The sequence below is a fragment of the Loxodonta africana genome, chromosome 4 (assembly GCF_030014295.1).
Source record: "Loxodonta africana isolate mLoxAfr1 chromosome 4, mLoxAfr1.hap2, whole genome shotgun sequence".
In the NCBI taxonomy this organism is placed as follows: domain Eukaryota; kingdom Metazoa; phylum Chordata; class Mammalia; order Proboscidea; family Elephantidae; genus Loxodonta; species Loxodonta africana.
In genome coordinates, this window is record NC_087345.1 from 13,596,929 (window position 1) to 13,623,744 (window position 26,816).

A 26,816-nucleotide genomic window follows, 5' to 3' on the forward strand; every position below is an offset into this window, starting at 1 on the left:
ATGGTATAGGTGGGCCCATCTCACACCCAAAGGCAGGGATGCGCTTGACCAAGGTCTGGCCAATCAGAGCTCTGTCTCACTTTGGCCACAGTGATTGGCTTGGGGATGAGCATGTGACCAAAGCCAGCCAATACACACCAAGGAGGCTCAATTTAAGGACTCCATGGAATGGCCAGGAAAAGAAAGTCTTTGTAGTGAACTGGTGGGATTAAGCTATAAACTCGAAGCTGCCCACAGTCAACTTGCCACCTGAGAGGAAAGCTGCCAGTGATGGTGGTCAGCACAGATGAAGGATCAGCTGAGCTGTGTGCCTTTCTAGGCACACAGTCTGGTGACATCTTTCAAGATTCTGCATGGAGCAAACCCTGAAGCCAGAGACCCCTCAGCTTTTCAGATAAACTCCCTTAAACCAGGTCGAGTGAGTTCTTGTACCATATAACTAAGGGAGTTTTGTCTGACTCGCCACACTGTGTCCTAGGATCTCTGGTGACACTCCCCCATCCTCAGCTATGGTGGCTACCACTCTGTTTCCATGGAAATAGGCCTAAACAGGGCCCATAACCCTCTCTCCCATATATGCAAATGAAAAAAAAATCCACACCAAGGTTCCCACCCAATAGTCAGCTCAGCTTAAAGAAAATGGCTTCAGATACCCTCTCCCCCAGCTCTGTGGTGCCTTGACACAGGGATAGGAAACAAACATTCCATTGACCTCCCCTGTGCCAGGTCAGCCCAGGGCCAGGCTCTGGAGGACTCCAGGATGATGACTCAGAGATATCCTGCTCTCAGAACCCCACGTCCTCGGGGAAGACTGGCCTGTAGAGTCTAGGATGGATAAATCAGGGAGTAAAGTCAGTGACAGGCCTGGGGGGTGCCAGGCATTGACCTTTGCATGGCTTGCACTAGTTGGTATTTGATTTAGATTTCTCAACAGATCATGGGCCCTGCCCCGTCAGCCCAGTCAGAGCTCTGGAGATTCTGGCCACAACTTGGAATGTGGTAAGGCCACAGCTTTGGCAAAGGGCAGACAAAGAAGCTGAGCCTGAGAGAGAGGAATGTGGCAGAGTCAGAGCTGCCCACCCAGTGTGTATTCTCCCTCCTCTGATTGTTTTCAGCTTTCCTAGACTCCCTTGCAGCTAAGGTTGGCCACAAGACCCAGTTCTGGCCAAGTATGCTGGGACAGGAGAGGGTTCTGGGAAAGAAAATGTTGCCTTCCTGATCCAAGCGGACAAGCATGGTTGCATTGCCACCTTTCTTCACACGTTCTTCCTGCTGTCAATGCAGACATGATGTCCACGGCTTCAGCAGCCACCTGTGACCATAAAAGAAAGACCTAGAAAATCACAAGGATGTTGGTCCCCACATCACAAAGCCATTGCCAGTAACTGAAGACCTTGGAACTTCACATTATGTTAGAGAAGAAAACAAACACACTGTTGGCTAGGTTTTCTGTTACTTGCAGCCCAAAGCATTCCTGACAAATATACCCAGCAAGTCACAGAGAATCAGGACCCAATCCCAGCTCGTGGAGCCAAACTCCCTGGGTTCAATTCCTGGCTCTATGCCTTACCAGCCTTATGACTTAGGCAAGTCACCGTGCCTCACCTGTGAAATGGAACTGACCATAGTTCCTCCCTCGCAGAGCTAGTCTGAAGAGTAAACAAGGTAACACTCAGCATCAGGCACAAGGTGAGTACTCAACAGTCAATGTCCTTATTTTTATCACACCCCTGGATGGTACCTGAGAGGATTCAATTCCCTTTGCTTTTTAAAGTCCCACTGATGGGGCCCTTTGGACAAAAGCAACTCTCGGTAAGACCACAGAAGGGACGTGCCTGCCTAAGCTTTTTAGAAAGCTCTAGTCCAGGGCTGAGGAAGAATTCTTATTGACTTTTTGCTTCCCAAGAGCCTGTAAGAGTCGGGGTGGGAAGCTCTCCCTGCACTCACTCAGGAGAAGATATTTCCAGGGTATAATAAATCCTGATCCAACCTCTCCTTCCCACCCCGAGGGCCAACATGCTCTGTTACAGATGTTACTGCTATTTTTATTAATATTAATGGTCGTAAAAACCCTTTGTGGAGTCCCCACTGTTCTGTTCTGTTCACTTGTCAGGAGAATTTATCTGATCCTGATACAGCTGCAGAGATGGAGCCCCTCCCCATACTTCTCCCCCTCCTGCTGCGATGCCCGAAACTGGGAGTCTCAGTCGCCACCTTGAAGCACCCCCCTGACGGGCTGCTGGGAAGTAACATGAACCAGTTTCTCCAAGAGTGGCCCACAGACCATCTGCATCAGGGCCACCTGAGCGCTGTTTTAAGTGCAGGTTCTTAAGCCCTGCTCACACCTGCTAGGTCTGGATCCTGGGTGAAGCCCAGGAATCTGCACTTTAGCATGTGCCCCAGTGACCCTGTTGCTCCTGGAAGTTTGAGAAGAACAGAGCACGCGTGCAAGGCCGTGCAGGGCAGTGCAGGGGTGTGAGGAGTGGGGAGCTTGTGTGTTACCTATCTGCTTACACTCCTCAGCTGCCGCAGGAGCCATGGCCGTCCGAAGCTTGAAGGGCTTTCCTTTCCCTGTTCCCATCAAAGGTGGGGCCCATGCTAGCCACGGCCTTGGCCAGGTTCTGGCTCAACCTCATTCTGGGTGGTCCCAGCAGCCCGGCCATCCAGTCCTGGTTTACCTCAAAGACCAGGCATCAGAATCCTTGGAGAAGCTTTTAGCGGAAGTGCCCAGGCCCCTCCCCACAGCTAGCAATGCCAGGCCAACCTCATTTCACTGTTTTAGTTGGGGGAGGAGGTAGAATTACCTGCATGAAGCACCAAGTATAAACAAAGGCTATCTCAAGTTTAACAGGGATATAATTGAATATTTCATGACCCCCTAATGGACAAAGGCAGAAAATGTAGCTTAAATGATAAGATACGGAGGTGGGTTCAACTATACACAAAAAGAAACAATCACCAAGGCTTTGTTACACTGGCAGAGAGTCTCTAGCAAGGTGCCACAGGGTTCTCTGTCCTGGGCTGATCAAGCACAGGAAGTAAATGTAGTGAGAGACCGAATCAGGATGCCAAGAAGTCACTGCAGTATCAAATCAGTAGGGATAAATACACTGCTTGGTGTTAGGGATCAGAAATCAGCTGCAGTTACTTCCACAGTGGGAGAGACCAGGCTTGGGGGGTGAGCACGGCCTGGAGGCAGCAGGACGCACAGCCAGTCCGCAGGTCACCAGAGCTCTGCACAGCCCTGGGGTGTGGGAGGCACATCCCCAACTCAGCCCCGTCGGAAGGTTGGGGCCCTGTTCCCTACAATATTGCAAGAGGGACCGTGACAGCCGGAATGGAGTCCAGTGGGGGTAGACTCTGGGAATGCTGTCCTTTGAGAAATCTTGGGGGGTGCCGGGGACATTTCACCTGAAGAAGGGAAGCCTGAGGGACAAAAAGAGCCACCTTTCAACTTCTAAAGGGCTGTTGTGTGTCAGTGACGCCCCTCCGGGCAGCCTCCAGGCCCTGCGTGATCAGGCCCCTGCCCACCTCTCTGGCCTCATCGCTCAGCACCCAGCCCTGCGATCCCTGGGCTCCAGCACCACCTCACCCCCCCCCCCACTCTGCCATCCATCCCTCAAACGCCCGTCTCAGGCATGGTGTTCCCTCTACCTGGGACATCCTTCCCCCACGCTATGCCCGGTCAGCTCTTACTCAACCTTCCTCGGGGAAGTGTTCACTGACCACCCCCCCAACTAAATCAGGCCCCTACTCCATGCCTTCTTTACTTCTTTGTGACAGCTTTGATCCCCGTTTGGAATTTATTTGGGGTTATCTGTTTTATATCTGTGTTTTATTTCTGTGAGCTGCATGAGATCATGGACGGTGTCTGTCTCATTCTTCCTCATGTCCCACGGCCCAGCACAATGCCTGGCATGTAGTAGGTGCTTAATAAGTGTTGATTTAGTGAATGAATGAGTAGATGAACGGTACCATCAGGTGGGAGTTACAGTAAGACAAATTTCACCTCAGTGAAAGAAAGAACTTTCTAGAAAGTTATTGTCATTAGTTGCCTTAGTCAGCTTTGACTCACGGCAACCTTACGTATAACAGAAGGAAATGTTGTCTGTTCCTGTGCCATGTTCATGATCGTTGGTATATTTGAGCCCATTGTTGTGCCTATGGTGTCAGTCTATCTCATGGAGGGTATCCCTCGCTTTCGCTGACCCTCTACTTTACCAAACACGACGTCCTTTTAGACCGTCCCAGTCTGAGATTGGCTGCCTTGTGAAGTAGTGAGTTCCCTGCAGTGGCAGCATGCGAGCAGGGGGCTGGCCTCTGGGTCCCAGCTAAGCCTGCCAAGATAATTATACTCCATGTGAAGCTGAAGGCTGTGACCTCTAAGGAACCTTCCAGCTCGGAGCTTCTATGTCTCCCTCCACAGCTTGAGGAAGGAGCCAGTAATTTGGGGAAGGGGAGGGGCAGGAAGGGAGAAAACATCCTCAGATGTCAGGCCTGTTACTCGGGAAACGGAACATTTATAGCACCGAGTTGGGTGGGACTACAGGGAGCAGGCGGGCAGCTCTGGGGATGGGTCCCGGTGAAAACGAGACTGGAGGTTTGGGCTCTCCAGCAACGTCCTGCCCTCCCCGCCCATGCCATCTCAGTCACTTCCTGTTCTAGGCACAAAGAACTGGGAGGACCTTGAAGATAGGGTAGGACTGGTTCACCTGGGCCCCCTGCAACCAGCACAGGGCTGGGCACATGAGTGTTCATGACTCTAGTAAAAAACTCTCCATTGAACCTGACCTCCAGCCAGGACCGGCTACGTCATGTGCAGAGCCCAGTGCAAAAGCAAAATGAAAATGCAGCGTCCCTTGTTCGTAAATTATTAAGAATTTCAAAAAGGTGACCACAGAGCATTAAACCAAGCGTGGGACCCTTCTCAGTGCAGGACTGTGCACCTGCACGTATTGTATCCTCCTGAGGCCGGCCCTGCCCTAGCCCCCTTTCCCAGGAGGATGCCAGCCCGTAGACCCACTCCATCCCACCCCCTTGCCAAGGACCAAGAGAAGCTATCACCCTGAGACCTCGCCATGCTGGGAAGCCAGGCTGGCTCCTGACTCCGTTCAGCTTAGCTCTTCATTTTCTTTATTTGTAAATATGAGCAGACTGCGGGGAATCACGGAGCAATAGAGGAGACACCTCGAGTCAAAAGGGCAGGTGGGGGCGTCCATGGGAGGCAGCGAGCAGAGCCAGCAGAACAAACGTCTGCTCGGAAACAGGAGTTAGGAAAAATTACCCTAGAACTTGGAAATAAGGCAGAGAGGGCAGTGTTTCTTGCCATGTTATTTGGAGCATTATTTAACAGACCCATTTTAGGATTATTTCATTATCTAGGGGAAGGTACCTCTATTTGACTCACTGTTTACTATTAATTAAAGGTCCAGACGTGTAAAACTACATGTAAACGTGTAGACTTTTGACTGGGGGAAATTACTGTCCCATAGAAAAGATAACCCCAAAGGTTATAGTTTATTACCCTATAGGTCATTAACCAGTCTTGATTCCAACCCAGCTATCATAGTTCCATTTCTTTCTCCAATACTTTTTGTCCTAATTCTGCTGATTACTATCCTGCTGGTTTGTCATTAACAGGTTGAATAAATCTGTGATATGTTTGCTCATTCTAGATTTGTGCCAGGTTCATTTTCTTTTTTAACTTTTTTGAAAAGGATATCTTGACACGTTACTTCAGGAATCAGCAAAGACTTTTAAGAAACCTAATGAGTATTCACAGAGACCCTGAATGGTGCAAACAGTTACCGCACTCAGCTGCTAACCGAAAGGTTGAAAGTTCAAGTCCACCGAGAGACACCACAGAAGAAAGGCCTGGCGATCTACGTCTGAAAAATCAGAATTGAAAACCGGACGGCCAAACAATAATTTAGTTTAACTAGTAAAAAATGCCCATCTTGAGCATTATGCTCTTTTAAGAACTATCTATATGGGATCAAAGTGACAAGAGGAACCAGAAAGATGAGATAGCAACCTTAGGGAGTAGTGAGTTTATGTTAATGGAGGAGGAACGGCTCAGAAAAGGAGGGTGAGAATGGTTGCACAACTCGAAGAAGGTAATCAATGTCACTGAATCGTACACGTAGAAATGGTTGATTTGGTGTACATTCTCAACGACAACAAAATAAAATGAATTAATTTTTTTAAAAAAAGGTCACAAAAGAAAACCCTACAGAGCACAGTTCTACTCTGACACACATGGGTTGCCATGAGTCAGAGCTGCCTTGGCAACAACCAGCATCTCATTTAATAATAACAACTAACATTTATTGGGTGCTCATTTTGATGCAGGTACTATTATTATTTCCATTTTACAGATGAGGACACTGAGGCTTAGAGAGGTTAAATGACTTTCCTGAGATCATATAGTTAATGTAAAACGGACCCATTATCAGCTGACAGTGCAGGAGAACACATGACATACCAAAGAGGGAAGGAAAGAATGTCTGTCTGTCCAGACCATGTAGCAAAGGGACATCATTTCTCCCACCCCAGTGGTCCAGAGGGCCCCACACACTACCACAGAGCTCGATCATTGTAACCAAGAAGTCCGTGGATTATTTAAATGATGTCTGGAGTGTACACAGGCTGGAACTTGTCTGATGTGGACCACCTACCCTGCCATGACAATGAAGAAATCCAGGCGGTTCCATGTGTCCCCAAGGTAGCACTTCTTGCCAAAAATGCCGAGGGCCACCATCTTGAGCACCATCTCCATGGCAAAGAAGATGAAAATGAAGTCATCAAAGACCTGCAGGAAAGGGCAGGAAGAAGGCAAGAGGAAAGGGATAGTGTGAGGTTCCCGAGCAAGACCCGAGGGTCGGAGCCATGGGGTGGGGTAGGGACATGGGCATTAGGCAAGGAGCCTGGAAAGGACCCGGAAACTCCCTCTCATGGCAGGAAGAGAACTTCAGAGATCCTGGTCCAATGCACTCATTCCACAGATGAGGAGACTGAGGCCCAGAGAGGGGAACAAACTTGCCCAAGGCCATACAGTCCCTTCTATTTGTTCCCTATGACCAAGTGTAATGACCCTAGATGGGGGAACGAAGGGGCTCTCCCATATACTGAGCACCTAATAAGTGCCAAGCACTGGGCTAGACACTCAATCTGCATTCTCTCTTTTAATTGTCTTGACAACTCCATAGGTAGCCCCATTTTACAGATGAGGAAACTGAGATTCAGAGAGGTTAAGCGATTTGGCCCAGGTCACATAGGGGATAAGTGTCAGGTTCAGGTCTGTCTGACCCCAAAGCCCACACAGAAGGGGCCCTCCCAAGAAGGCCCCAAATGTGTCCCTAAACCTGGGTACATGTGAGTGTATATTCCCTGACAGCAGGGCCCAGGTCAAATTCCTATTTCCAGGCTCAGTGAGGGCTACGGTCAATTCAGTTCAGCAGTGGGCACGGAGCACCTACTGGGTACCAAGCCCTCAGCTGGGTGTTCAGGACACAGAGATGAATGACACACAGCTGTGTCCTCAGTGAGCTCACCATCCCCCGTAAGCCAGTCTAGTACCCAGCGAAGGCTAACGGTTCTCACTCGGGGCTGGCTGAGGATCCAGTTACCTGCCTCAGAGATTCTGATTCTGCAGGTCCGGGCTGGGGCCAGGGGTCTGGGTTCTTAACAAATGCCCGGGGAGGGAGGTTTCAGAGGCCCAGCCCTGCCGAGTTCATGAGAACACAGGAGACAGCAGCAGGCAATTCCTCCCTGAAGGAACCTGGCTTTCCCAAGAGGGGGATTTGAGTTTGCACATCTGTAAAATGGGTACAACCCTGCAACACAGGGTTGTGAGGATCAAATGAGCCCATTGGAATGTGAGCCCTGCACAGGGTCATGGCAGGTGCAAAAGGTTAGGCCCCCATGGGGTCATGGCGGGTTCAAGGTTAGAGGACAATGACAGCAAGAGGGACACTGGAGGCCAGCTCCTAGAGGGCACAGAAGGGCAAGCTACGGAGCTGAGTCTTCATTCCCAAGAGCCCCGGGAGCTAAGCAAAGGTTTTAAGCAGCAGAGAGCTGGGATCAACTGTGCTTTACTGGCAGGGGAGGGGTGGCGCGCCTGAGGCTGGAGTGATCTGGGGAAGGCGTCAGGATGGGAAAAGATGGGCGTCTGGACTAGCCAGAGACCCGGGGATGGAGGGGGTGGGAGAAAGTGTGCAGGGCGGGGTGGGCCTCACCTGCAGGATCTTACAGCGGTCCGACAGGCAGTCCATGTCGTCACAAGGCTGGTACATGCCCAGCGTCACGCAGTTCAGCAGGATCACCAGCATGCTGACACACTCAAACCACGTGCACACCAGGTCAAGGACAAAACAGTCAGAGGGCCGTGAGGGTGCACCCCGAAATGTAATAGCCTCACCCACCACGAACACATCTATACCCCCATCCCTGGTTCCTCCTCCCTTCAGGGGCCTTCCCTGAATGGGTCATGCCCAGGTTTTCAAGGACTTTGAAGCCAAACCCATCCCAGGACCCAAGCCCCACCAAGCCACCACCTGCCAGGACCCCTGTTCCCCCGCCCCAGCTCAGAGCTCCCCTCAGCCCAGCTGGTGGCCCATCTCTGTACAAGCCCTGCCTCCTCCACCTCTGACCTCCGCCCTCTGATTCTCCCTGCCTCCTTTCTCCACTCTCTCCCTCCCTTGCCACACCCTTCCATCTCTGCCCAGCCTTGTTCTCTGCCCCAGGCCTGAGTTGGGACCCTGCAGAGGGCCAGTCTGGTGTGGGTGATATTGGCTGGCTGCTCCCAGCCTTCCCCTCGTGCCCGCTGCTGGGGCTAGAGTTCACCATTGGGCTTCCGAATGGCCATGCCTAGGCCCACCCCAGGCCTGCACCAAGCAGGTGGGGCTTGGCCACCATGGGCCTCCCACTCGGAAAGCCTCCTGCAGCCACGGAGCTCTGGAGACCATTTCTTAATGCAGCCGTGGGCAGGGCCTCTGGGCACTTGTTTGGAGCCATAAGTGGGCTCCCTCTATGCTCTCTCCCACTCCCTAGTCCAGGCTCCTCCCTGCTCCCCTCACCCAGCTGAAAGCACTTCCTTATTAAACACCCCTCCGCCTAACCCCTCCATCCCCTCCCTTCCTTTCTGGGCCACCTCCTGCCCAGTCTTTGAATGACTTTGAACTCAGCCCCCACACTCCCAATCCACTAGAGTCGTACAAGGGGTGGGGGGTGTCAGAGCTTGAGAGGAGCTCAGGCCAGGTCATTCACAGCCCCCACCATCTCTGTACAGATAAGAAGGCTGAGGCCTACTTGGTTCTTCCAAACTGCTGTCTCCCACTTCCATCGTCAGATCTCAGAAAACCTGTGCCTAGTTGAAAAGAAGCCAGTCCAAGGTAAAATGGTCTTAAGCTACACACAGCATGAAGGACTGAAGTCAGATCCAGGGGTGAACTTCCAGGCCAGGAAGTCTGGCTGACCCTGGAGGTGTTGACTAGAGCCAGGAGGCATTCTCCTTTTCTAAGAGGAGAGATGCTGACGGCACTCTCCACATACCACCATTCCTACCCGCCCCCCCCCACTCCTGCCCTCCTCCCAGAAAGTGCGCAACAGGCAACGGGGAGGTAGCCTCTTGTGCTTGAAAGCAGTGAACGGGAAAAGGTGCTGCTGGTGAGACAGGGGACCTGCATTTGAACTCAGTCCCAGCAGTAACCGGCTCTGGCATCTCAGGCAAGCCATTCCTGTCTCAGAGCCTCGGTGTCCCCATGGGAGGACCAGGAGGAGTCTTCTCACCGGTCCCACTGAGTTCCCTCTGGTCCACCCTCCCTGCAGCAGCAGTGAGCACTTCCATCCCGTGCTCAAAGCCGGGCTGCGCCCTGTCTTCTTCAGAGTGAACTTCCAAGTTCTCACCAGGGAGTGCACGGCCCGGCCTATGGCCCCCATGCCCCTGACCTCATCTCCTTCTGCCCTCCCCCTGGCTCACTCCACTCCTGCTGCTCGTCAGAAACACCAGGTACACTCCACCTCAGGGCCCCTGCACATGTTGTTCCCTCCATCTGAAGCCTCTTCCCAAGATCCTCTACGCTGCTCCTTCTAACCCTGTAGCTTCATTATCGCCTCCTCTGAGAAGCTCCCCCACCAACCTCTCCACTCCTGGTGGCCTTCCTCTTCCACCTTCAGCACCGGCCACTCTGACTTACCACCTCCGGGCACGCACCACGCCCTGAAACCGTGGTGTTGATAAACTCACTGTCCTCATCCACTGCTAGAACATGCCCTCCGTGAGGACAGGGGTTACGCATTCACAGCTCTCAGAGCGACAGGCATCTAGTAGCCGCTCAATAAACATTTACGCAATGAGCAAGCAAACCTCTATAGAGCCTGCCTGTTCTGACATCCAGGGGTCCCTGACGGCCTCTGAAGGAAAATCCTCGCCCCTCAATTTCAAAGCCCTGGCTCTAAGGCTGAGCCTGAGGGGGTGGGAGGTGAGCACCTCTATTGCCCGCCAGGAGACTGACCTGGTTTCCATGGCAACCTCCTCCCTTCTGGTCCCAAAGCCCTTGCTCACCTCAGGATGCTGCCTTCCCTCCCACCTCCCCTCAGACCTTCCCCACCCAGCCCTGCTCCTCCCTGCCCCCTACCCCACTGCCTGCCACTCTCCCCCCACAGCCTGTAATTAATTTCAGTTGCTGCCAGGGCCCCCTTCTACCCTGAGCATCGCTCCAGCAGTAGCTTCATCATTAATTAACTTTTTTGAAGTTCAAACATTCTAATTACCAGTGAAGTCCCCATCCTCCTCGCCTTCCTCCCTGCCTGTCGCTCTCTCTCCTTCTGGGCACCTTCTCTGCTCCCTGTGCCCTTCCTGCCAGTTCCAAACTCAAAGTGCACTTAGCAGGTATCTCCCAGGGGCCTGGAACCCCATTCCTTCCTCACCAGGGCCCTAAGCAGTGGAGGTCACAGGTTCACAGGTCTTGAGGAGATTAGGAACCTCTCCCAGGCTCACATGGCTGGGAAGTACTGGAGCTGAGATTCACACCAGGCCTGGTGGACTCTGAAGCCAGTGCTCTCCACAGTGATGGCCTGTCCCTGACCACAGCTTCCCCCTCCTTGTCCTGTGCCTGAATCTCAGCCCAGCTTCAGTGTCTCCTGCCAGCCGCCTCTCTGGCTTCCCAGCTCTGGCCTCTGCCTTTCCAATCTGCCTCACGTGATACCCAGGCACTAATTCTCTCATTTTGCATTCAATCCTCACAGTACTACCATAAGTCCCATTTACAAATGAAGGAAACTGAGACACAATTTGGATCTGCCCCAGGTCACCAGCTGGGAAATGGCAGAGCCGAGATTTGAACCTAGAGCCTGCTCTTTTTAACCTGAAGCTATTTTGCCACCGCTAGGTTAACCTGTGGAGCCCTGGTAGTGCAGTCGTTAAGCATTTGGCTGCTAACCAAAAGGTCGGCAGTTTGAATCCACCAGCCACTCCTTGGAAACCCTATGGGCAGTTCTGCTCTGTCCTATAGGGTCGCTATGAGTTGGGATCAACTTGATGGCAACAAGTCTGGGTTTTGTTGTTGTTGTTGTTTAGATTAATCTGCCCAAAGCACAACCCTGATTATGATTCTCTCTCTCTTGCACAAAAACCTTCCGTGGTTCCCCATCACCTCCCTTAGCCCGACATCCAAGGCCTCCTAGACTCTGCTGTCAATGGATTCTTCGAGTCCTACCTCTCACTGGCCTTTGCATGCACTGAACTTATTGCTGTCCCCAAGCACACCCTTTGCATGCGCTTTCCCCCACCCGGGTGGTCCTTCCCTCACTAACTTATCTACTAGGCAAACTCCTATTCACCCTTCACAACCCAGTTCATTTGTCACATCTTCTTGGAGATTCCCTTGAGGCACTTTTCAGTCTCCTCCCTGGAAGTGCGCCCTAGCCACCGGGTCTAGCATGTGTCATAGCAATGAACTTGGTAGTAACCACGATTACTGTCTGCCAGGCACCCCATGGACATGCCCTTGACCCTCACCAGAATCCACTGGGGACAGAGGAGGAAACAAACAAATGACTTGCCCAAGGTCACACTGGCAGTGAGTAGCCCAGGCTGTCTGACTGAAGCGGTGCCCATAAACATGGCACCACACTGCTTCCATTGCTTGTCCAACTCACCCCCTGTGCTGAGCCCCTCAAGAGGGCAGAAGGAGTGGCTTTCATTTCTGAAGCACTCAGCTTTGGACATTCAGAGATGGATGGTCTCAGCCCCTGCCCTGAGGTGCTCAGGGAAATTCCGGATAGGCAGAAGGCAGGCCCCTTCCAAGAACCCACAAGGCTCACAAGTCAGCCCAGAGCTGGCATCGCTGCCTGCAGCGCCTGACATGTTCCCCACTGGTCTTGGGGATCAAAGGCAGCAGGCTTCCTTGAAGTTGAACAGACCATGTGATGTGGGGTAGAAGGTTGTCAGAGGGAATCAAGGTCTACTAGCTGAGCACTGCCATGGCCTGACATTTCCACCATTCATCACAAAGCATTGGAGACTCAGTGAGATTCAAGGCTCAGTAGCAAAGCTCCAGGGTTCTGGGGTGATCTGAGAGAGGATGGGGCCCCAAGACGGCAGTACGGGCCTGGGTCATAGAGCAGGCAGGGGCTGGAGTGTCGGCTGCACGAGGGCAGGAGTTCTTCAAGGGTTTCCACTGCCTCCCACCAGGAGGTCACAGCTGGCACCTGAGGCCTGGCTGTTAGGGCCCAGCCACACACCTGCTGGGGTGACGTTTGTCCCAGAGCAACCCCCGCGAGCTTCTTATCCCCCACTGCACAGACAAGAAGCTGGAAGCCAGAGAGGGGTAGACAGAGACTGTCCAAACAATACAGCACACCCAGAACTGAGACGAGATTCAGACAACAGACTCCCCATCTGAGCCAGGGCTGGACTGTCAAACCCCCACACCGTAACACCCCCCCCCCCATTTCCCCACATGTTCAGGCCCCACATGGGCAGCACGTGCTCAGCATGGCCACACGGGTGGTCATTTCAAGCTGATTAGAGCCCTGACAGGCAGCCTTGGGCGCCTTTGAGAAATACAGACGGGGAAACAGATCAATGGCAACCCAATTGATCTGTTTCCTTGGCAGGCAAACCTCCCCAAACCCCCGGCCTGGGGGAGGAAAACAATCAGGGTCCCTGGGGGCTGCAGCACCTTCCCAGCACCTCAGCTCTACGTCAGGCCAGCACTCGGCCCCTGCGGAGCCATCCACAGCGCCCGGCCCCCCACCCCCTGTCCCTCCCTCCTGGAGCCTCCCATGGTCCTCACAACTGGAACCTCTGAGCTGAACAGTGAATTAAAGAGCAGAACTGAGGGCATATATTGAGTGCCTGCTGTGTGCTGGGCACCACAGTAACAATCGCCAACATTTCTTGAGTGTTTGTTTGCCAAGAAGTTGTCTAATCAAATACATATATTATCTCATTTAGGGATTCTCTGGCTGGTGCAACGGTTAAGCAGCTCAGCTGCTAACAGAGAGATTGGCGGGTCAAGTCCACTGAGAACTGCCTCGGAAGAAAGTCCTGGACATCTACTTCCAAAAATTCTGCCATTGAAAACCCTGTGGAGCACAGTTTACTCTGACACACATGAGGGCACCATGAGTTGGAATCAACTGAATGACAACTGGCATCTCATTTAAACCTCACAGCAAGCACATGAGGCAGGGAGCTGGCAGGCCCCTAGAACACAGGACGCACGTAGGCGTTGCCATGTGACCAAGGATGGGCTAGATAAGCTGCCATTAGTACATCAGGTTCACCACACACTGGCTGATGGGACTGCATTCCCAAAGACAATTAAGCCAGGCTATCAAAAGGGACAAGGATGGGGAAAAATTTTGGACAGATTCTCTTCTCTCCTGCTCCCATGCTGGAAGCTCACTCCCGATGACTCCTTTGCAATGGTGCTGTGCCCAAGTCAGAAAGGGGAGTTCATCACTGGCTAGCATCACTGTCAATCATATTGGTCAGGGGTCAGCAAAGTACAATCCTGAGGCCAAATGCAGCCTGCCTCCTGTTTTTGTAGGGTCTGTAAGCTAAAGACAGTTTTTACATTTTTCTAATGGTTAAAAAGTAATATTTTGTGACATGTGAAAGTTAAGCAAAATTCAAATTTTAGTGTCCATAAATAAAGTTTGATTGGGACACAGCCACCCTCATTGACTTACGTGTTGTCTACAGCTGCTTTCCCACTTATAATGGCAGACTTAAGTAGGTGGCACAGAGACATACGTCCCATTAAGCCTAAAATTTTTACTACCTGGCCCTTTACAGATAAGGTTGCCCACCTCTGATCTAGGCTATAAAAACAGGGTCAGGTGACCTCATCCCTTGGAAGCTGGGACCAGGCTTTGTTATGTGGAAGTTCAATAGAGAAAGCCTCTCTCTTTGTCAGCCCCTCTTACAACAGTGCCAAGCGTCTCCTGTTCTTTGGGGTTTAGGGGAGAAAAGCCCCTTTGCCAGCATAGCACTGAGAATCCATGTTGGCATTCTCTGCTGATTACCTAATATCTGTAGTCACTGGGTAGTGCAAACAGGTAACACACTCGGCTGCTAACCAAAAGATTGGTGGTTCTAGTCCACCCAGAGGTGTCTTGCAAGAAAGGCCTAGCGATCTACTTCCAAAAAATCAGCCACTGAAAACTGTATGGAGCGCTGTACTACTCTGAGACACATGAGGATGCCATGAATAAGAATTCACTTGATGGCAACTGGTTTAGTGATTTTTTTTTTGTTTTGTTGTTTTTGTTTTTTACCTAATATTACCCTGGGTAATATTAGTAAATATTAGTAGAAGGCCAGCAAAAAAGTGGAAGACTCTCAATGAGATGAACTGACACAGTGGCTACAACAATGGGCTCAAGCATAACAACAATTGTGAGGATGGCACAGTACCAGGCAGTGTTTCACTCTGTTGTTCATAGGGTCGCTATGAGTCAGAACTGACTTGACGGCACCTAACAACAACAACCCTGAGTAGAAAATAAGAGATGCTATTATAAAACTCTTGATTGCTGTTTGCCTCACTGCATGCTGAATCTTCACTCACAGCCTTTTAAAAAGAATAAAATTCAGCATGATATAAAAAATAATAATAATACATCACGGCCAAGTGGGATTCATACCAGGTATGCAAGGTTGGTTCAACGTTAGAAAATCAATCGATGTAATCCATCACATAAATAAAAAGAATCACATGATCGTTTCAATCAAAGCAGAAAAGGCATTTGATCAAGTACAACACCCCTATTCCTGACAAAAACTCTCAAAAAAACAGGAATAGAAGGGAAATTCCTCAACGTAATAAAAGGCATCTATACAAAACGAACAAGCAACATCATTCTCAACAGAGAGAGGTTGAAAACATTCCCCCTGAAAACAGGAACAAGATAAGGATGCCCTTTGTCACCATTCCCATTTAACATTGTGCTGGAAGTCCTAGCTAGAGCAATAAGGCAAGAAAAAGAAATAAAAGGCATCCAAACTGGTAAGGAAGAAGTAAAACTATTTCTATTTGTGGATGATATGATACTATATAGAGAGAACCCAAAAGACTCCACAAGAAAACTACTGGAACTAATAGAAAGATTCAGCAGAGCAGCAGGATACAAGATGAACAAACAAAAATCAGTTGGATTCCTATACATCAATAAAGAGAACTATGAAAAAGAAATCAGGCAAGTAATACCATTTATAATAGCCCCTATAAAAATAAAATACTCAGGAATAAATCTAACCATGAACATAGAAGACCTATACAAAGAAAACTATAAAACACTACTGCAAGAAACTAAAAAAGACATACATAAATGGAAAAACATACTATGCTCATGGATAGGTAGACTCAACATTGTGAAAATGACAATTCTACCCAAAAATACAATGCAATCCCAACCCAAATACCAACAGCATTCTTAAATGAGATAGAAAAACTAATCATTAACTTTATATGGAAAGGAAAGAGGCCCAGATAAGTAAAGCATTATTGAAAAAGAAGAATAAAGTAGGAGGCCTCATACTACCTGACCTCGGTTAGTATATACTACACTATACAGCTACAGTAGTCAAAACAGCCTGGTATTGGTACAATGACAGATACATTGACCAAAGGAACAGAATCAAGAACCCAGATGTAAATCCATCTACCTACATTCACCTGATCTTTGACAAAGGCCCAAAGTCCATTAAATGAGGAAAAGACTGTCTTTTTAACAAACGATGCTGGCAAAACTGGATGTCCATCTGTAAAAAAATGAAACAGGACTCATACCTCACACCATACACAAAAATAATCCAAAATGTTTCAAAGACCTAAATATAAAACCAAAAACTATAAAGATCATGGAAGAAAAAATAGGGTCCACACGGTTGTTGTTGTTGTTAGGTGCCATCGAGTCAGTTCCTACTCATAGCGACCCTATGCACAACAGAACGAAACACTGCCCGGTCCTGCGCCATCCTTACAATCGTTGTTATGCTTGAGCTCATTGTTGCAGCCACTGTGTCAATCCACCTTGTTGAGGGTCTTCCTCTTTTCCGCTGACCCTGTACTCTGCCAAGCATGATGTCCTTCTCCAGGGACTGATCCCTCCTGACAACATGTCCAAAGTATGTAAGACGCAGTCTCACCATCCTTGCTTCTAAGGAGCATTCTGGTCGTACTTACTCTAAGACAGATTTGTACGTTCTTTCGGCAGTCCACGGTATATTCAATATTCTTCGCCAACACCAAAATTGAAAGGCGTCAATTCTTCTTCGGTCTTCCTTATTCATTGTCCAGCTTTCACATGCATATGATGTGATTGAAAATACCATGGCTTGGGTCAGGCACACCTTAGTCTTCAGGGTGACATCTTTGCTCTTCAGCACTTTGAAGAGGTCCTTTGTAGCAGATTTGCCCAATGCAATGTGTCTTTTGATTTCTTGACTGCTGCTTCCATGGCTGTTGATTGTGGATCCAAGGAAAATGAAATCCTTGACAACTTCAGTCTTTTCTCCGTTTATCATGATGTTGCTCACTGGTCCAGTTGTAGGATTTTTGTTTTCTTTATGTTGAGGTGTAATCCATACTGAAGGCTGTGGTCTTTGATCTTCATCAGTAAGTGCTTCAAGTCCTCTTCACTTTCAGCAAGCAAGGTTGTGTCATCTGCATAACGCAGGTTGTTAATGAGTCTTCCTCCAATCTTGATGCCCCGTTCTTCTTCATATAGTCCAGCTTCTCGTATTATTTGTTCAGCATACAGATTAAATAGGTATGGTGAAAGAATACAACCCTGATGCACACCTTTCCTAGGGACCCTAATATATGCCATAAATAGGATACAAACCATAACTAACAATACACGAACACCAGAAGATAAGCTAGATAACTGGGATCTTCTAAAAATTAAACACTTATGCTCATCAGAAGACTTCACCAAAAGAGTAAAAAGAGAGCCCAAAGAATAGGAAAAAAATTTTGGCTATGGCAAATCTAAAAAAGGTCTAATCTCTAAAATCTAGGAAACTCCAATACCTCTACTACAAAAAGACAAATAATCCAATTAAAAAATAGGCAAAGGATATGAACAGACACTTCATCAAAGAAGATATTCAGGTGGCTAACAGACACATGAGGAAATGCTCATGATCACTAGCCATTACAGAAATGTAAATCAAAACCACAATGAGATACCATCTCACCCCAACATTACTGCATGAATCAAAGAAACAGAAAATAACAAATGTTGGAGAGGCTGTGGGGAGACTGAACCTCTTAAGCACTACTGGTCGGAATGTAAAATGGTACGACCATTTTGGAAAATGATATGGTACTTCCCTACAAAGCTAGAAATAGAAAAACCATATAATTCAGCAATCCCGCTCCTAGGAATATATCCTACAGAAACAAGAGCCATCACCTGTATAGAATATGCACACCCATGTTCACGGCAGCATTATTCACAATAACAAAAAGATGGAAACAACCTAAGTGCCCATCACCGGATGAATGGATAAACAAACTATGATACATAGACACAATGGAGTACTACAGAATGATAAAGAACAATGATGAATCTGTGAAACATCTCACAACATGGATGAATCTGGAGGGCATTATGCTGAATGAAATAAGTCAATTACAAAGGGACAAATGCTGTGTGAGACCACTGTTATGAAAAAACTTATTAAAAGGTTTATACACAGAAAGAAACAATCTTTGATGGTTACAAAGGAGGGGAGGGATGGGGAGGAAAAAAACACTAACTAGACAGTAGATATGCAGTAACTTTGGTGAATGGTAAGACAGTACACAATACTGGGGAAGTCAGCATAATTTGACCAAGGCAAAGTCATAGAAGCTTCATAGATACATTCAAACTCCCTGAGAGACCGAGTTACTGGGCTGAGGGCTAGGACCATGGTCTTGGGGAACATCTAGCTCAATTGGTATGACATAGTTTATAATGAAAATGTTCTACATCCTACTTTGGTGAGTAGCATCTGGAGTCTTAAAAGCTTGTGAGCAGCCATCTAAGATACATCTACTGGTCCCACTCTGTCTGGAGTAAAGGGAGAGTGAAGAAAACCAAAGACACAAGTCCTTTGGGCTAATGGACAACATCTACCACAGCTTCCACCAGACAGAGCCCGGAACAATTAGATGGTGCCCAGCGACCACCACCAACTGCTCTGACAGGGATCACAATAGAGGGTCTCGGACAGAGCAGGAGAAAAATGTAGAACAAAATTCAAACTCACAAAAAAAGACCAGACTACTACTCTGACGAAGACTCGAGAAACCCTGAGAGTATGGCTTCTGGACTCCCTCTTAACTCAGTACTGAAGTCACTCCTGAGATTCACCCTTCAGCCAAAGATTAGACAGGCCCATAAAAAACACAATAACACACATAGTTCAACCATGTAAATGAACACACCAGCTCAGGGGCAAGGACGATAAGGCAAGAGGGGACAGGAAAGCTGGAGGAATGGAAATAGGGAAGCTGAGGTGGAGAAGAGGAGACTGTTGACACGTTGCAGAGTTGGCAACCAATGATACAAAACAATATGTGTATTGTTTGACAAGAAACTAATTTGCTCTGTAAACTTTCACCTAAAGCACAATAAACAAACAAATAAAAAGAATCAACCAATTAATTCAGGTCTGGGAATGAGGAAGGTCACCCCAGAACTTCAGCCAAGTCTCACCAAACCAGCAAGTGCTACTGTTAACCCCATTCTACAGATAAGGAAACTGAGGCACAGAGCAGTTAGGTAACTTGGCCCAAGGTCATACCAAGGTAAGTGGTGGGGCTGATGTGAACTCTGAACGTCTGGTCAGAGCCCAGGGTCTTCCATAAGCACGTAGTGAGCATCTACCGAATGCCAGAACTGGTTCCAGAGTCATGCAGCTGGTATGTGGCAGGGGCTGGATTTGAACCCGGCTCTCAATAACCCCAAATTCCATGTTTTCAACCATGTGCTCTGAGGCTAGGCACAGTGCCTGGAATACCCAGGATCTCAATTAATATGTGTTTATGAATATTAACTTTTTCCTTCTTGCCCACACTATCTCCTCTGAAGGCCCCAGCAAGGCCAAGGAAGCTGGGCCTGGGTCAACAGTGTGCCAGGCCACCAGACCTCTGGCTGGAGCCCTGCTGGGTGCCCAGGTCAGTGTTGCATCCAGAGGGCCAAGAAAGGGGATATTCTGACCCCTGCTCTGGCCGGGAAGGAAGGTTTATCTGCAGAAGACAGTGGGAGAGGACGCCAGCAAGGGGGGAATGTTTGCCTCACGGTCCCCCAGCTAGTAAGAGGCCGAGCTGGGATGGGAACAGGACTCCATTCCTTGAGAAGATGGGGTGTGGACTGCGGGGACAGTGTCACCAGAGGCATCACAATGCCAAGTTGCCAGTCCCCAGAGAGACGAGTGGCCAGATGGAGGAGGAGTACCCGACACAGGGCAGGCCCTGTGGGGCAGCCTCCTCTCCAGGAGCCAGCCAAAGGCCTGCATGGTTACCATGGTGACCACCACCCTCCATCCTGCAGGCCCAGCTTACAGTCACGGTTTCTGTCATGGGGGGGGGCTCCAGGAGGGTGGGTGGGGGTGGGAGTGATGGGTTTGGTGGGGAAGGCTAAGTTTGTTTTTATTTTTGTCAAATCTGAAACCTGATTTCCAGGGTGCGTCTCAGTTGTATAAATAAATTAACCAGAGAAAGGGGGCTGGGGGCTGCATTCTCCTGGCCTGGGAAGACAGGGAAGGAGAACCAGCCCCTATACAAGGGTGTTCCCTCCCCCATTGGTCTTCAATGGGCCCAAGAATGAGAAGCTGGGCCTTTGGCCTTTACAGGTTCCAGGCCCCCATTTCCTGGGCGAGTTCTGTCCTGCTCTGAGGTCAGTTCCACAAGCATTAACGGAGCACCTGCTGTGCACCTGGCCTGTGCATTGGAATACTGAGATGAACCATACTCAGCTCCTGCCCTGGAGGGGCCAAGTGGGCCTGGAGTACACCTCTGTTCCAGGACCCGGCTGTGATGTGTGGCCACATAGCACATGCTATAGCGATAGTGGCTGTGCTCCGGGACTTAGGCGTCAAAGAAGATACTCATTTATTCACTCATCCACTCATTCATTTATTCAACTAAGATTTACAAGCAACAATCACTCTGGGAAGTTGCTTGGCACCATCTCCTAAAGCTAAATGCAGGCCCATGCTAGGACCCAGCAATGCCACTCCTGGGTGCCCGGAGAAATGTGGGCCTAAGTCCACAAAAAGGCACATACCAGAATGTTCAGGATGGTGTTATTTGTAACAGCCCCACCCTGGGAACACCCCAAATGTCCACTAACAAAGAATGGGTCCAACAAACCGTGGTGGGGCAATAGTTCTCAAAGGGGGTAGATTTTGCCCTTCCCCCCAGGGGACACCAGACAATGTCTGGAGACATTTTCAGTTACCACACTTGGTGGGGGAGCGCGGGGGGGGGCTACTGACATCTAGTACATAACGTCCAGGGATGCTGATAAACATCTACAATGCACGGGACAGCCCCTGCAACGAACAATTATTCAGCCCCCAAGTGTCAATGGTGCCAAGGTGAAGAAACCCTGTAGTATGTCCACACAACGGACTATTACTCAGCAATGAAAAATGACGAACTACTGATATATTCAACACGGATGAATCTCACCGACATAATGTTGGGTACAAGAAGCCAAACACCAAGGAACACAGTGCATAAATCCAATGACATGAAATGAAACATCGAGACAAATTAATCTACAATGAAGATGCTCAGAACAGACATTACTTGGACTACACCAGCAAGGCTCGGGAGGAGGGAGAGACGAAGGAGCTTCTGGGGACTGAAGATGCTCTTCGTCTTCACCTGAGTGGTGCTCACAGGAGTTTTCTTCATACAGAAAAATTCTCTGAGGTGTCCACTAAGATTCGTGAGCTCAACTGCATATATGTTTTACCTCAATAAAAAATTTAATAAAAAATGATGAAAAGCAACTCTCATAAAGAAAAATCAAAGTGCAACTACTGAAAACCAAAAGCACCTTCTGGGACACCTGCTATCCGCAACACCTGCTCGAGCCTTTACAACAGCCCTGCCGGGGAGTGTCACCGCCCCTGCTTCACGGACATGCCCCAGCCACCACTGGTGAGCAATGGGCCTGGGACTGGAACCTCACAGCCTTCTAATGTGTATTTAAGGGTTTGTTCTGCCATCCCCATGACAACCTTCGGACATAAGCATGGCAGTCATTATTACACCCACTTTACAGATAGAGAAATGAAGGTCCCTAGACAGCAGGACTTGCTCAGGGCGGCTCAGTGGTTGAGCTGGAGTAGAAAGCTGCTCTAGAAAGCAAAGAGACCTGCTGGGCAGACGGTCCTACGCTTCTGTCTATTTACATGCCTCCAGCAATGAGGAGCTCCCTACTTTCCAAATGACTTTTCCAGGGCTGACTGCTTCTGCTTATGAACTACAGGGCCTCAAGAGACTCAGAAGCCTGGGGAGGTAGTGACACGTGAGCCTCCTCCTTCCTTGTTCCTGTGCCCACCTCCACTTCTTGGAGTCCCCAGCACATGGGAACTGGTTGGACTTGGCCAAAGTCTCTGATTCCCAGATGCCCAGCAGCCGTGCCATGCCCAGTGCAGACAGCTGTCATGGGGAGGCAATGGGAAGGAACAGGGGCTGCCGGCTCAGTAGAAACATTGGGGCGGATGGCCCATGGGAAGGAGGCTGCAGCCAAGGAGACTGGCCAGACCCTGCTGCTTTAGCCACTGCTGAAGAGCAGGGCCAGGTAGGCTCCTGGGAGCCAGGGTCCCACTGCTTGTAGGCTGACCCAGCCTCCAGAGCCCACTGCCAAGGAAGGTATGCCTGCAGGGAAGCCTTCTCTCACTCCCAGGCAGGAGGTGCAGGTGCCCATCTGGGTCTTCACAGTACCCTGAACCTCCCCCCTTGTAGTAGCTATTGAACTGGGTGTCCCTGGCCTGCCTGGGCCCCTCACCCCAACCAGGCCATGGTGTCCTATGGCAGAGTGTGCCCATCCCTCCCTGTGCCTGGAGCCCTACCTGGAGGAGCTGCTCAGGAATCTCTGCAGCCTCAGGAGGGCGTGAGGTCCCCGTCACACGTTTGTGTGTGCCTTCATGCACCTGCACACACTAACACACGCGTGCACGCAGATGCAGCAGGCGTCTAACTCCCATCTCCTCACGTACACCAGCGGGCGTCCATCCCACCCAGCAGCATCCGACACGCTGACCCGTCTCCTTCTGGGACAAGGGTTCTTAACCTTTTCTACCCCAGCCTGGGGAAACTCACAAGCCCCTTCTCAGAAAAACGTTCTCAAGTGCATAAATTTTTTTTTAAGTTTAGGATTAGAAAGGAAGCCAATAATATGAAAATGGTTATCAATTTTTTTTTAATTTGTGATGGAGGAATATAAGTGCTACTTGTCAATGCAATAAATAGCAAGATGCAGTGGCAGGTCAAACAACTGTATGATCCACCTCAGTGATGGATGTACATGATGTTCTGAGAGCCGTGTGACGACTATGATGGGACATAATAAGGCCAGTGATTTCTACTGATGACGGTCACAGGAGCTGCTGAGACCACTGCAGTGTGTGACCTCCATTCATAACAGAAAAAAAAAAAGGAAACGCTAAATTTCAATCGGAGGTCAATGAAAACAAACATGCAACTTCTTCCCATATAAGTTCACGATCCCCAGGTTAAAGTCCTCGTTCTAGAAACTCTCTTACCCTTCAGGTGCCGGGGACACCACAGCCCCTGGTCAGGTTCTCCTACTTTATGGGCTCCAGCCCTTAAATGCTGGGTGTCCTGGGGCTCCCCAGCCTCTGATCTTCCCTCTGCTCTCCCTGCACCCCCTCCTGAGGCCTCGACGACCATCCCTGGGCTGGCCAGGTCCTGAGGCTCTGTCTCCAGTCCCAGGCTCACTCTGTTGAGTCCCCAGACACTGCCCTAAGTGAGATACATCTGGGAACCTAAAATTCACCATGGCGGAAGTAGGATATGTCATATTCTCCCAAACCACGGGAGTCTCTTCCTGCACTTCTGTCCCAATGAACAATGTTTCTCCTCCCCGCCCCAATCAATCCTGGAAGTTGTCCAGACTAGCTTCTGTCCCCTTTGTCCACCATTCCATCTTGGAAACCTGTCCATTTCACCACCAAATCTCTCCTCCCCATGCTCCCCTCTGAGCCAGGCAGGCCAGCAACCTCTCCTTCCTGAGCCTTGGAATGGCTTCCTCCTCTAGCTTTGCCTCTTCTGATACATTATCCACATGATAGCCAGAGAGCTCTTCCAAAAATGAAAGCCTTCCATGGCTCTCCACCGCCTTCCAAATAGTTTCCAAACTCTTTGTCTTGGCATCCAAGGCCCTTAAGTGCTCCTGGCTGCCCCTCCAGTCTCATCTCTGTCCACACAACCTCCACCTCCAATATTGTTTGCTAGGATATACTTCATCAAAAGCTCTGCTACACACCTACTATGTGCAGGGCTGTGGACCAAGATCCAGATAAGAGACAGGCATGAATAAAACATGGAGCCTGACCTCAAGGAACTCACAATCTAGCAGAAGGTGAGGGGAATAGATCATGTATACATGGCACCGTATTACAGGAAAGTATAGGCCAGGGCTTGGCTGGCATTCGGCACATGGCAGGACAGATGAGAAGATGGGGGAGGGAGGGTGATCAATAAGTATTTGCTGAAAAAATGGATGGATGGATGGATGGATGGGTGGGTGGGTGTGTGGGTGGGTGTATGAGTGGATGAGTGGGTGGGTGGATGAGTGGATGAGTGGGTGGGTGGATGAGTGGATGGGTGGATGGGTGGGCAGATAGGAGGATGGGGGTTTGGGCAGTTGGGCCAATAGGTGATTGAATGGGTAGATAGTTGGGAAGATGGGTGGGTGAATGCATGAATGTAAGGGTGGTTGAGTGGATGAATGAATGAGTATGTGAGTGGGTTGGCAAATGAATGGATGGAAAGATGGAAGGACAGATGAAGGGATGGATGGGCCGTTGGGTGAATGAATGGGTAGGTGGATGGATGGAGGAAGGGATGGACGGATGGACGGATGGACGGATGGACGGATGGACGGGTGGATGGGTGGACGGGTGGATGGGTGGGCAGATGGGCAGACGGGCGGATGGAGGGATGGATGGATGGATGGATGGATGGATGGATGGATGGATGGATGGATGGATGGATGGATGGACAGATGGACGGATGGGTGGACGGGTGGATGAAGAAAAGAACAATAGGTGGGGAGATAGGTGGGTGGGTGTATAGATGAATGGGAGACAAATGGATGGGTGGGTGTGGGAAAGTGGTTGGGAATATGACAGTAAATGGCTGATCCTGGATTCAAACCCAAGTCTGCCTGGCCACACGAAACCCTTTAGGTTAGAACTCAACACCCTCTCTCCTCCTCCATCAGAGACTCCCACTCTCAGTCTGGTCCCCCCTCTTTCCAAGGCCCTCAACTCCTGCTGTTCCCCCACTTTCAGAGCTTTGAAAGATCTCAGAGGCCACCTAGGCTAGGGGTTCTCAGCCTCAGCACCCCTGACGTTTTGGCTGGATAATTCTTTGTTGTGGGGGCTGTCTTGTGCACCATAGGGTGTTTGGCAGCATCTTTGGTATCCACCCACAGATGCCAGTAGTACACCTTCTCCCCCAAGTTGTAACAACCAAAAATGTCTCTAGACATGACCAAATGCTCCCTGGGGGAAAAAATCGCCACCAGTTGAGAACCACTGATATAGCCTTCGCCACCAATGTTATGGATGAGGAAACAGACCCAGAGAGGAAAGTTCCTTCCCTGAGGTCACCCAGCTTGCACCCGGCAGAGCTCAGGCTGGACCCTGGGGACAGTCAGGCCACAATCGCCACCTTGCTGAGACACAGGTATAGGGCCGGGAGCCCTCGGGCACCCCTGTCCTGTCCACCTCCATTCCAGAGAAGGACAGAGAGCAAGGGAGCAGAATCGGCTTCAGTGGGCAGATGGGGACAGAAATGTGGAAGGCAGCCCTGCAGGAAAGCCGGAGAGAGATGCGCAGGAAGACATTCCGGCTGATTAAAAAGACGTATTGATTTCTCTCCGAAGGAAACAAATGGGGCCATTTGTCTCCCAACGGGATCCTGAGGCGGCAGAGGGAGGTGGCAGGTCAAAGGCGGCTTCTGACACGGATGCTGGGCTAGGGCAGGATGGACGAGTAAAAACCCAGTCACGTTTTGAATGGCCCAGGAGGGGCGGCTCTTCAGTAGACAGCCGTGCCTCTTGCCAATGCCCCTGCTCTATGTCAGTGTCAACAAGGCTTCCCTCAGGTCTCTGCCTGCACAGGCCCCGGTCCCAGGCTGCTGACCCCAGATAACCACAGCACCTCTCTGTGCCTCTTCTGCCAAATGCATCATCTCTTGAGCAGGGCTGAGCTGTTGGGAAGACGAAACAAACCCAGCACATAGTAGGTCCTCAGTGAAGGCCAGTGCCCCCACCCCGAGCACAGTGCCCTCCAGAATTTGGACCCCACATGTCCCTCCATCCTCAACCCCACTCCCTGCCTCCCCCAACCCCCACTCCAGGCTGGAGCCCCTGAGCCTCCCTGGTAATCCCATCCCCTTCCTGCCTGTTTCCCCTGCTGCCATGGTATACCCTATCCCTCCACTTCTCCCCCAGCAAAATCCCTCCTGTCCTGGCTCCCAGGCTCCTCCTCCTCCAGGAAGGCTCCTGTGGTATCCCCTGTCAGGACCAGCTGACCCATCCATTCCCCGGTGCCCATGGCCCCCTGAGGGTCCCTCCACCCAGCTGTTACCCGTTTTGCTTCACAGGAGTGTGATTCGGATGTGAATCTACTCCCCCCGCCACCAGGCTGAGACTCCTCAGATCACACACAGTAGGGAGCCCAGGTCTAGCACACAGGTGCCCCGGGGAGACCTCCACTCAAGTCTAGAGCAGTGTCCTACAGAGAGCTGGACCTCAATAAACACCTGTTGAACAAATGAACGAATCAATCGATATCACTACAGGAGTCTCCTGCCTGGTCTCCCAGCCTGTCTCTCTCCGTCCAAAGCCTCCTCCATTCTGCTCTGGGAGCAACCATTCTAATAAATGAACGTGCCCATGTCCCATCCCTGCTGAACACCCATCAGTGACTCCTGGTGCCCATAAGATCAAGCGTGAGCTCTAAGCACTCAGTGCCCTGAAATCCAGTCCCCGCCTCACAGTTCCAGCCACACCAAACTCCCCACCATTCCCTATACTATTAC

General features: G+C 50.1%; 1 protein-coding gene across 1 annotated transcript in view; it reads right to left on the bottom strand.

Annotated features, from left to right (window-relative positions):
• The window catches only part of CACNA1I (calcium voltage-gated channel subunit alpha1 I), a 190,780-nt gene that overhangs the window by 108,475 nt on the left and 55,489 nt on the right, over nucleotides 1-26,816 (bottom strand). Inside the window, exons 3-4 of the mRNA XM_064283506.1 lie at nucleotides 8,238-8,349; nucleotides 6,678-6,811 (exon numbers count right to left, since the gene is read on the bottom strand). Of these exons, the coding sequence (XP_064139576.1) occupies nucleotides 6,678-6,811; nucleotides 8,238-8,349 (246 nt within the window). The remainder of the gene's footprint in view (nucleotides 1-6,677; nucleotides 6,812-8,237; nucleotides 8,350-26,816) is intronic.